The sequence below is a fragment of the Hypanus sabinus genome, chromosome 2 (genome assembly GCF_030144855.1).
Source record: "Hypanus sabinus isolate sHypSab1 chromosome 2, sHypSab1.hap1, whole genome shotgun sequence".
Classification (NCBI taxonomy): domain Eukaryota; kingdom Metazoa; phylum Chordata; class Chondrichthyes; order Myliobatiformes; family Dasyatidae; genus Hypanus; species Hypanus sabinus.
In genome coordinates this window covers 46,018,315-46,030,493 of record NC_082707.1, presented here as the reverse complement: position 1 = coordinate 46,030,493, position 12,179 = coordinate 46,018,315, and the positions used below count along the sequence as shown (strand labels likewise).

At 42.7% G+C, this 12,179-nt stretch overlaps 1 protein-coding gene across 1 annotated transcript in view; it reads right to left on the bottom strand.

Annotated features, from left to right (window-relative positions):
- Window positions 1-1,557: 1,557 nt before the first annotated feature.
- The window catches only part of LOC132403490 (intestinal-type alkaline phosphatase 1-like), a 51,782-nt gene continuing 41,160 nt past the window's right edge, over window positions 1,558-12,179 (bottom strand). The window contains exons 10-11 of the mRNA XM_059986890.1: window positions 9,266-9,382; window positions 1,558-2,446 (exon numbers count right to left, since the gene is read on the bottom strand). Of these exons, the coding sequence (XP_059842873.1) occupies window positions 2,172-2,446; window positions 9,266-9,382 (392 nt within the window). The 3' untranslated portion in view covers window positions 1,558-2,171. The remainder of the gene's footprint in view (window positions 2,447-9,265; window positions 9,383-12,179) is intronic.

Genomic DNA, 12,179 nt, shown 5'->3' with positions numbered 1-12,179 from the left:
CCTGGACAGCTTCTTCCACCAGGCCATCAGACTGCTTAATTCACACTGATCTGAGTGTCTGAGTGTATTTCTATGTTACATTGACTGTTCTATTTATTACATACTAATATAAATTATTAAGTTTGCACAATGCACATTTAGAAGAAGACGTAACATAACGATTTTTATCCTCAAGTATGTGAGGTATGTAAGAAATAGAGTCAATTCATTTAGGAAAAGATGCCTACCATCTATTGGCAGCTTGTATTTGACTTCCAATCCAATTTGACATCATGTTGTCCTGCTGCCCACTGGAATACTCTGAGTAGACAGCAAATTTGCTCCAGACAAACTTAACAGAATGAGGTAGTCTACTTTGTCAAATAGGAGGTTCCAGCATTGCCGCATAAGTATGGCACAGCATTGAAGGAAACGGCATAAAAGGGGAGAAGAGGCCCCATGAGCAGGCAACCTATAGCTCATAGAGTACAACACAAAAAAACCCAAATGGAGAACTGGTCAGTGAGGAACAAGAACTGAGTGAATGTCTGGGAGTAGCTAGCAGAACAGAAATAGATTAACATCTCACAAGATCTATCCTGGGCCAAACATATTGATGCAATCACGAAGAAGCTATGCCAATGGCTCTGCTTCATTAGGAGTTTGAGGAGATGTGTTAAGTCATCAATGACAAGCAAATTTCAACAGATGTACAGTGGAGAAGGTAATGAATGTATCGTTGCCTGGTGGGGTGTTTGGAGTTTCCAGAGAGGGGTAGCACTGGCTTGCATTGTCCATTCCAGGGCAGTGCACTCACCTTTGGTCCCCATTGGATACTCAGCTCTCACCTGTGGCTCAAAGTAGTTATTTGAGTGACAGTGACCACACCTGGTATGGAGTTTCAACAGACAGACTAAACCAGGTGAGGGTAGCTGGCAGCCTCATACCCTGCTGAGATAGGGACATGCCTGTCCTAGCATGCAAAAGTAGCTATGGTGGACTGGGCAGATGAGATCTACAGTGAGATCAAGTGGCCATGAAGGCAGCACTGCAATGCTCTGTAGAGAGCGAGGGGCATGACAAGGCACAGAAGATGTCATGGTCATCCACTGCAGCCAAGGAAGACCCCAGTGTGTGACGCTTGTTCGTACCACTGGACCCAGACTTTCAAGGTTGAAAATGTGGAACTGCCCCGGTGCAATGGCTCTCCCACTGTAAAAACTGCCCTGCACTGGACACGATCGACAACCACCACCTCATTGCTTGGTATGAAGGCTCCAATACATATGATCAAATGCACTGCAGATGGGTGTAAACTCAGCCAGCTCCGTCACAGGAACAAACTTTGCCACCATTGAGGACACGTTCAAAATGCAGTGCTTCAAAGTAGCGGACTCCATCATAAGGACCTTCACCACCCGGGGCGTGCCCTCTTCTCATTACTACCTTAGGGAAGGAGACATATGAGCCTGAAGACACAGACTCAGCATCTCAGGAACAACTTATTCTCCTCCATCATCAGATTTCTGAATGGTCCACGAGCCCACAAACATTGCCTTTTTTTCCTCTTTTGCACAATTTATTTACATTTTTATGTCTTACGCTGTACTGCTACTACAAAACAATTTTCATGAGATTTGTCAGTAATAATAAAAGATGATTCTGAACATAATCTCTGTGTTAGAAAAAGATAACAACATACAAACACACAGCTACGGTACCTCAAGCATTTGGTCAACTCCAAATAAAAACATCAACCAGTTTTTACATGGTCCAGAAGGTATAATCAACAGTTTTTTTTAAATTTATTTAAGTGTTTTTAATGTTATTCTGTGGAAGAATCGTTCTGTTAGTCCCTTATCCAACCAATATCCTCTCAATTCAGAAAATCCAGTTCAGATACCATTATTCAACTATTCATGTTTAAAAAAACCACACCAAATGCTGGAATAAAATACCAGATATAGGATATTAAATATATTTAAACTGGAAGCCAAGGAGAATATAATCAGTATTTTCATTTTGTAAAGTACTTCAAAGTTAAAACATTATACAAATACAATATTCTAAATGTAATCACATAATAAAGTATTCGTTAGCTAAATAGGCAACAAGAGAAAGCAGTTGACTTGATCTGGTATCAATCATCATATTTTAAAATGACTCACTTGCTTAGCATTAATAAGTATGCATTAAAGATTAATCAATATTTGAGTTAAAAAAGGTATCAGGATCAAAATACTGAGAGACTTAATAGGCTGGAGTGAGGATCCACCATTGTTTGACGAGCAGTCTGTATATGGTTCGATGCAAGAAGCATAGGCAATCACATGAGCAATGTAATTCTCCTCGTGTGTTTTATGAAATAGATATGCCATGGGACCTTTGGCAAAAATGGCCACATCTTCTCCGCCATGGGTTTCTGAATCCAGTGGAACTGCAGCTTGTTGCAGGTAATCCTTGTCTTCTGCAAAAGAGAGGATATTTTATCTTATTATAACAACAATACATTCAATATTGGATACTTTTAGTTTTTAAATGATTACATTTCATGAAGGTTTTAGGGTTAATGGGTAATGAAAATATTAGACACAATCATATAATTTGTAAATAAAATCAATTGAGTTAATTGCACCGTTAAACAAGAGTAACATTAGATGAAAAGTACTTGTACATATAACGAGGGAAACGATCAGCCATAGACAGTGGAATGGTCATGAAAGGCCAAATGGCCTATTCCTGCTTCTGGTTCTGTTCACTGAAACATAGTTGGACTGGCCACACAAAAATATTGTATCCCATTGGAATCAATTAGAAACTTGCTGGGCTTTTAAATTTGTGAATCATCACTGTCCTGTGATTGTCAAGGCAAAATATGGTAGACATCATCCCCATCCTTCCTTTATTTAGCATTCGTTCCTTCCCATATAACCTGTCAGGCTTGCACTTCCCAGTTTCCACCCAGCTAGCAGGAGTCACCTGCAGCCTATTTAAACCCAGCTCTCAGCCACAGTCCTTGTTCACCCATTGAACCAGCCAGCCTCCACGAGTTGCTCCTAGCCTTCAGGTATTCAGTATTGTTGTATTGCTCTGTTGTATTCTGTATTGGTTCTCTCCTGTTTTGTGGCTTGTCAATTTGCAGTTTATTATTAAAGTTATTGCTCACTGCTGAATCATCTCTGCTGCTCTGCATTTGGGTCAAGCCTCCTCTACATTTCCTGACAGGATGGGTGAACCATCGATTGACCCAGCAAAGTATATTTGCCCAAAGGAAATAATCCATCAATATGAGCAGACGATCTAGTAGCAGCAGGAAACCACTGACCATCTGCTCACCACTCTTTACCAACTCTCCATATCGATAAAGCAACCCCACACCAGGGAACCTCCTTTCTCAGAGCCGCAGGTTCTGGTGCCTAAACACTTCAACAAATCCCCAACCCCAACGCTGCCATAACTCCCTGCCCTTGTATACCTTGCACTTTGAGCTCCAGCAATCTCTGTATTTTACAGACTAAACCAAAATTGCCTTTGTCATCTCACTCTTGAGCGAGTGAGCTTTAATCTGGGCTGCAGGTAACTGGGACAATGAGAACCCCACTTTGCAACAGATATGAGATGCACCATCTGGGAAGTGGACGGGAGGCAACAGGTCAGATTCTTCATCCATGTCAAGGCTTGGTTCTGGATTATACAGTTGAATTCAGGACCCTCATGGTAGAGTGCAGAAGCACTTTTAGCCCTTTATCATCACAGCCTCTCGGAGCATCTGAAAGAGGAGCTGTTAACCTGGGAGATGTGCTCTGCCCTTGAAAGCCTAATTGCTCTGCTCTCCATAGTGATGGGGTCTTATGGAATGGCCCTCCAGATCACCAGCCAGACACCCAGTTCCGTTCCCAGAGCTAGTTCAGGCTGCAGGACCTTCCTCACTAATGCCTCCAGAACTGATGGATTTAGAGAGAGCTCCCCCAGCCCCCAAAAGTGTAAATGACAGTGGAGAAACAGCTTGTGTGCTTACTGCGGCTACCAAAGCATCAAATGCCCACCGTGTCTGAGAAACAGATGCCTCCAGGTAGAGAGGAAGAGCCTTCTATCTGGCAAGTTCTCTCCAGCCCCTCATTCTAGCACCACAGCTCGACTCACTCTCTGTGTCTCCTCCACACCGACAGCTCTACACACACAGGAGGCTCTGGTGGATTCTGGTGCAGCAGGGAACGGACTCTCTCTGTGCAGCTTGTACCCCCCGCCAAGCATAATTCTCACCTTTTCTGCATCATGATTATTGGGGTCTGGGATGGTCAGTGTGTGCACATGGGCATAGGAGAGCAGTGCATGTCCATCCAGTTCCTCTTCGTTGACCCACGCAACACTCCTCTGGCTCTCCACTCACGATTCTCACTTTGCCTGGTCATCCAGTGCTTTGCTGAGTTGGAACCCACCTGCCTGCAACCTCAGCCAGTAAATCCGCGGTGACCTCACCAAACTCCCACAGGAATACCATGACTTAAGCCATTACCATCAGTAAAAGGGAAGCCAGCAACCTGCTGCCTCTCAGATCACACAATGGCGTGATTAACCTCCACACGGGCATCACAGTTTCCTGAGGTCGTCTGTCTTCCTGAGACTCAAGCCCTGAATGACTACATTGATGAAGCTCTACAGCATGGCTTCATTGGACTATCCCACTGCCAGCCATTTCAGGAAGAAAGGTAGATGGTGGGGTTGCCAAGGGTGGTCTTTGCCCCCGTATTGATTACCATGGACTCAACAAAATCACTTTTAAGAACCACTACCTTCTCCCCTTGATGGATAGCACATTTGAAACACTCCATTGTGCCCAGATCTTCACCAAATTGGGTCTGTGGAGCACGTAGAACCTGACTTGCATTGGCTAGGCGATGAGTGGAAGAAGGCATTTATAATATCCACTGGCCACTATGAATACTTGGTGCAAACACCAGGAAATCTGCAGATGCTGGAAATTCAAACTACACACACAAAATGCTGGTGGAATGCAGCAGGCCAGGCAGCATCTGTAAGGAGAAGCACTGATGAAGGTCCTGACGAAGGGTCTGGGCCCGAAACATCGACAGTGCTTCTCCTTGTAGATGCTGCCTGGCCGGCTGTGTTCCATCAGCATTTTGTATGAATACTTGTTGATACTTTTCAGACTTTTCAACAATCCAGCCATTCTCCAAGCCTTCATCAATGAGATCCTCTGAAACATATAACGTAGGTATGTGTTTATCCACCTCAATGACATCCTCAGCCTTTCCAAGGTCAACCAAGACCAAGTCTGTCACAGCCATTCAGTCCTTAGCATCTCCTCAAAAACTGCAGATTAGAGAAATGTTATTTCCACACCCCTGTTATTTCCTTTCTGGGTTACATCCCTTCACCCCAAGGCATAACCTTGATCCAGGGGAAGTGTGCGTCATTGTTGAGTAGCTCTGACCATGCTCCCTCAAACAGCTTCAATGCCTCATGCCTTTCTCCAACTTCTACTGCTGTATCATCAGAAACTACAGCCAAATCGCCATTCCACTCACCTCCCTCACCAAGTCACCTACCTCACGGATAACCTGGTCTGTTGCCGCACACCTTGCTTGTGAGGAGATCAAGAGGCTCCCCACCATTGCTCACATCCTCCGCTGTCTGAACCCCACCCCTCCAGACCTTTTGTGATGGAGGTGGATGCATCAGAAGTTGGCGCCGGGGCCATCCTCTCCCAGCGAGAACAGGGCAGGATGACACACCCTTGTGCCTTCTCACGTAATTTCAACTCCACACAGCATCATTATGAAGTAGGAGACAGGGAGTTAATCACCGTTAAATGGGCCTTGGAGGAATGGAGACATTGGCTGATGGGAAACACCATGCTGTTCCTAATCTGGACTGACCACCAGAACTTCCTATCCATTCCACAGACCCGCAACTCAACCCATGTCTGGCTTGCTGGGTCCTCCTCTTCAAGCAATTCAACTTCAGCATCTCCTATTGACCAGGCTCCAAGAACACCAAGACAGATACTCTGTCAACAATAGTTCAACCTAGCAGAAACTGAGATCAGCCCTCAGCCCATCATTCCAACCTCTCAGATCCTCACTCCGATCATCTGGGACCTTGAGATCCAAATCTGCCAGTTTGCTCCGGCTGACACACTTGATAACCGCATGCATGTGCTCAGAGGCACTCCAGTGAGCCACTCCTCACCTCTCTCCAACCAGCTAGGCACACTACAGACTGCGGATTTTCTGTAATGTCAGTTCTGGAGGCCCACCATGATCACAGATGTACATCAGTCAGTTGCTGCCTGCTCTCAATGTTCTCAGTCTAATTCCTCCAGCTGGCAGTGCTCTGGGCTCCCGCGGCCCCTAACAGTCCTTCAATGCCCATGGGCCCACATCACCGTAGATTTAATCACGGGTTTGCCACCTTCCAAATTGGGCCACGGTGATCATGTCTGTGGTGGACCATTTCTCCAGGGCGGCCCACTGCATTGCCTTCCCCAAATGTCCGTCAGTCACCGAAATGGCAAACCTGGTTCTCCAACAAGTCATTTTCTCCATGGCTTCCCTCAGGACATTGTGTCAGACCGGGACCCATCATTCATCTCCCACTTCTGGCGAGCCATCCGCTCCCTCCTCTGCACCTCTGGGTATGTCCACAGGCTATTATCCGCAGATCAACAGCCAGTCAGAAAGAACCAGTCAGCAAGTGAGGTTTTTCTGATGCTTCACTGCCTCTAACCCTTCCACATGGAACAACTGTATGCCAAGCTGTCCCACAATCTCCATGGCACCCCATGGAGGAGCCAAAGTTGGAGGTCCTATCTGCCAGAGCCCTTGTTCACCACTGTTGGAATGCTTGGAAGAGGGCACAGAGGGTCAACCAACAACTGGTGGTGCACAGCCAAACTACTCCAGCCTGGGAACTGTGTCTGGCTGTCCAGCTGAGATCTGTCCCTGTGCATTGACTCTCAAAAGCTCTTGCCCCAGTTCATTGGTCCCTTCAAGATTACTCATCACATCAATCCAGTCACATACCATCTCCAGATGCCACCATCCCTCAGGATTGCATTCCATGTGTCCTGCCCCAAGCCTGTTGTCCATGGACTAATCAACCCTCCGAGCTTATACCTCTGAAACCTAGGATGGTGGAAGGTGGTCCAGTCTATGTGTTTCGTTGGTTGATGGATTAACATTGTCATGGATGGAATGTGCAATACCTGGCTGACTGGGAAGGGTACGGCCTGAAAGGGAGATCTTGGGGGCTGTCCAGTTTCATCTTGGATTCATCACTCATCAAGGAGTTCAACCGGACCCACCCAGATCATCCTGTGCTGTCAGCTGCCAGCCCTGGAAAGGGGAGGGGAGGTCAGGTCTTTACGGGCAGGCACCTCCCAGTATCCACTCAGTTTGCCACTCAATTCCAACTCATCACCTGCTGTCTATTTAAACCCAGCTCTCATCCACAGTCCTTGTTCTCCCATTGAACCAGGCAACCTCAAACAGCTCCTAGCCTTCAGTTATCTTGTTGCCTCGTCATGTTCAGTGTCTGTTCTCTCTTGTTTTGTGGTCCCTCATGGCTTCTTATTTTGAAATTTATTATTTAAGTTATTGCTCACCACCTAATCATCTCCGCCGCTCTGCTTTTGGGTCAAGCCTCCTCTACATTTCCTGAGATAACCTTCCCCTCTCAACTTTCCTTAACCTTTCCTACATCACCACTTCATTCCCTAATTCAATCTCCGACTTTATTCTCTTTCTTATACAAGTTTCCCTCTTACCTCTTCTCATTCCTTTTCCCTTGATCAAATGACTATTCATGCACCATTTTGAGATTTACTTGCTATAGAAGCCTGAAATCCCACATCACCAGGATGAAGAACAATTACCTCCTTTCAACCATTCGGTTCCTGAAGCAACCAGCAAAACACTGATCACTACAGTTTAGCAACACTTTGACTACAATGATTAGTTTGCACTAAAATGGAACTTGATGCTTTTGCTTAATTTATGTTTTTCTTGTGAATGCTGCCTATAGTCAAAGTAAAGTTGATTCTCAAAGTATGTGCATTTACCATACACTAACTTGAGATTCATTTTCTTGCAGACAGAAAGTACAATAGAATTTATGAAAAACCATACCTAAAGACTGACAAGGAACCAAAATGCATAAGAAAACAAACTGTGCAAATAAAATCTGAGAACTTGAGTTGTAAACAATCCATGAAAATGAGTCTGTAGGTTGTAGAATCAGTTCATTGTTGAGTTGAGTGAAGTTACCCATACCAGTTCAAGAGTCTGATAGTTGGAATGTAATAATTGTTCCTGAACCTGGTGACATAGGACCTGAGGCTTCAACACTTGCTGTTCGATGGTGGTAGCGAGAAGGTAGCATGATGTTATATATGAAGCTATGTGCCTGTGATGCTGCTGCAAATAAGTTTTTCATTACACCTGTGCAGTACACATGACATTATTCTGAGAAACTGCAAAAATTACACACACACACACACACACACGCACGCACACACCACTTGCTGAAGATTCATGAAATCCAAAAATTTCAAATACCCATAACTTTTCACACAGGAAAAACACTCTCTTATATCTTCCCAAGAATATAAGTAGTAAGATCTATGCACATACATATATTAATTGCTTATAGTATACAAAATCACTGAACCAGACACTGTCCTTAGATAGCAAAGACTATTGCATCAATCTTTTTAATCTAATCTAAATTTTGCATTGTGTTTCAGAAGAGAATACGTTATGGTAAAATTTGTGTAAGATTGTCGTTGTTCCATCTCACAGCAAAATGATCTTCAAACTCTAGAGATCTTCACACATATGCTGTCTCAATCATCACTACACTTCATTGGAATGCATTTGGAGTCCGGTTGCAGAACTTTGTCTTGTTAGGTTTTATAATATTACACTGGGTAATCACCATTTGAATCCTGCACATGATCACACCAAGGACCAAGGAGGCAAAGGTGAAAATTAAGTAATTTTTTTCATTCCTTTAATATGCTTCAATTATCATTTTCAAATCAAAGCTTATGATAATTTATTTTAATGTCTCTGATATCTAAAACTATTAAAGGTGTTATCAATTTTTAATAGGAGACAAAGTTCTGCCCCAAAATTGCCTTTTGGTTTAAATATGTCAATAAAATACCTGTGTACTCACTGCCACCAAGACATTCCAGGTGAATCTGGTTATTCAGGGACCATGATTATTAAATATGCCCATGAGATACCGAACTCTTTCTTACCATATGAAATAGATGTTATGTTTGGTCGTGAGCCATTTACAATGGCAAAACCGGGTCCATTTCCGTACAAGATGCTTGTATATGGCTTATTATCATTTGCAATGTATGGTGACAATCCTGCATTTGAAAATATTATTTTTTACATAAGTTTAAATATTTAATTTCACCTTAGTTCATATTTATTTTGAGTTCTGTCAAACTATTGAAAAAAGAATAACAGTGACTAATGAAAAACAAATCTTTACATCTTTACATCTTTACAAACCTGATTTATGATTTCATCATTATACTTTGCAGTCAGCTTTTTAAATTCTGTCTTATATCTATTAAATTACGAAAAACTACAGTGCACACATTTGAACATTAAATAGACCTTTTAAATTAATTTGATCCTTAGCATTCATAGACCAACCTTCTATTGCTCAATGGTCATGTATGTGTATGATCATAGCAACTGTTAACAGTGATAATCTACAAGGAATATCTAAATAAATGATAAAACTATTTAAGGAATAGGACTAAAACAAATCTAAATATATCTAAAAATTTATATACTCATTAAATTAATAATTATTAAATTTCCAAAGTGAAATGTGGGCATCTAAACCAGATATTAATCTTGGACTAATTTGATTCCATCAGCATCACATAATGTCATAAGAACCTAAGTGTCAAAAGAATAAATTAAAAAAAAGTTGTTAACTAAACTAAGATCTTTTGCTTCAGCATCACACATAGCACCAACACTCCCGTCTTATCAGATACCATTATATAATCTTACCTTACAGTTACCATCCCAGTTTTAAATCTGATTATATCAATTTTTCTTTTCACCAGTTATACTAATGCATGAAAAAATTATGTGAACTAAAGCAGAAGTCTTTATGTGGCCAAAGAACTGATTTATTTTTATCGATATTTTCAATCTAAGAGGTAAATTTGATCAGGCCTTGTAAAACAGAGTTATCTCATTCAGAATCTTGCTTCTTTGCTGAAGACCATTGATGAAAGTTAATCAGCTATTGCTTGGTCATACTGGGAAGCTTTAATGAAGGTGAATCAACTTGAAAAAAAAATCTACAGTGTGAAAAGGCCACTGCCTCTAGCTTACATTCACTCTCTTGATAATAATTCAGCCATGGATGTTCTTCCCGCACTAAAGAGCTCCCTATCATTCTACCATTATGAAAAAAGAAAAAGAATTGCACACTGATAAATAGTTCAATAAATGGTGCTGTCTCAGACTTCCTTCAGTCAAAACCATTACCCAACTCTTTCCATCCTAACCAATGCATGTTCCTGCCCAGATCTTCAGAGCAGAAGTATATCTTCTTTTTAATTTGTTCAATAAAACTTTTTTCTGTTTATTTGAGATGGCTGATATTGATTAGTCAAAATCAATATGGTTGATACAACAATCAAATTGGTTGTTGTGATACGTCTAGTGTGTAATGGGTAGTACTTGTCGCTCTCACTTTCTGCTTCCACTGCTGGCTAGCAGTCTTGCTGAATGTGTAAGTCTCTCTCTGCCAGTACATAGCTTCTCCAACAGCAAGCCTCATGTAGTACCTCCTCGCTGGTGACACATGGAAATTGAACTCCTTTCAGACACAGGCTGAACTACAGAGGACAGGGAGGAGGTCTGGCCCCTGCATGTATAGCACACAGGCCCACAAGTTTGTGGACACGCCCTGGTGCTCGTGAGCCAGATCCCCAGTTATGGGTAAATAGCCCTAGAGACGAAGGCTTCGGGAGCGAACCCAGACAGCAAATCCGGAGTGGAGCCCCTAAGGCAGCTGGACATTATTGAACATCCACCCGGCAGCTCCTGCAGCCAAGCTGGTGCCAAATGTATTGCTTCATAAGCTTTCCTTTGGATTACACCCTGGTGAAGTCGAGAGGGGGATTTGACAACTGGGCATCTCAGGATCTCCATACCTTCTGTCCAGATTTGTGATAATGATGATCACAATAATGAAAGATGGATGCCAACCATCACCACCAAAGAACCCTTGACAAAATTACTTGGGTGCTTGGTAGCGTAGTGATAAGCGAGTTGATATTGCAGCTCAGGGCATCGGAATTCAGAGTTCAATCTTTGCGTCCTTTGTAAGGAGCTTGTACGCCCTCCCCACGCAATGTGTGAGTTTCCTCCCACAATCCGAAGACATAGCAGTCAGTTGGTTAATTGGTCATTGTAAGTTTCCCTGTGATTAGGATCTGGTGAAATCGTGGTTTGAAGGGCCTATTCCGTGCCGTATCTCTAAATAACTGAATGTTGATATGAGAAAGTGAAGTAAATGAATAAAAATGCTCACTGACACAAAAGAAATAAAAGCTCTGTTATTCAACTAACACCCAGTTGAATTCAATTCCTACATTTGGTAAATGAAAAATGATAAATAGTATGGCATAGAGATAATGGGCTGAAAAGTCATTTTTTTGTGCTGTTTGAACCCATGACTCCATTTTTAAGAACAAAATAATTGATGGGAAGAAACCAGAAGATAATAGTTAAGATGATAAAATGGTTTTTTTTGCACAGCATTAAGAAAATTGTAAAATGGACTTGTATAAAATGTCCAAAGCAACACGCACAAAATGCTGGAGGCACACAGCAGGTCAGGCAGCATCTATGGAAATGAATAAACAGTTGACGTTTTGGGCAGAGATCCTTCTTCAGGACTGGAGAGGAAGGGGGAAGATGCCAAAATAAAAAGGTGGGGAGAGGAGGGGAAGAAGGATAGCTAGAAGGTGATGGGTGAATCCAGGTAGGTGGGAAAGGTAAAGGGCTGGAGTGGACCATAGGGGAAAGGGAAGGATGAGGGGACCCAAGGGGAGGTGACGGACTGGTGAGAATAGGTAAGAGGCGAGAGAGGGAAATAGAAGAAGATGGAGGGGAAATGAGTATTTT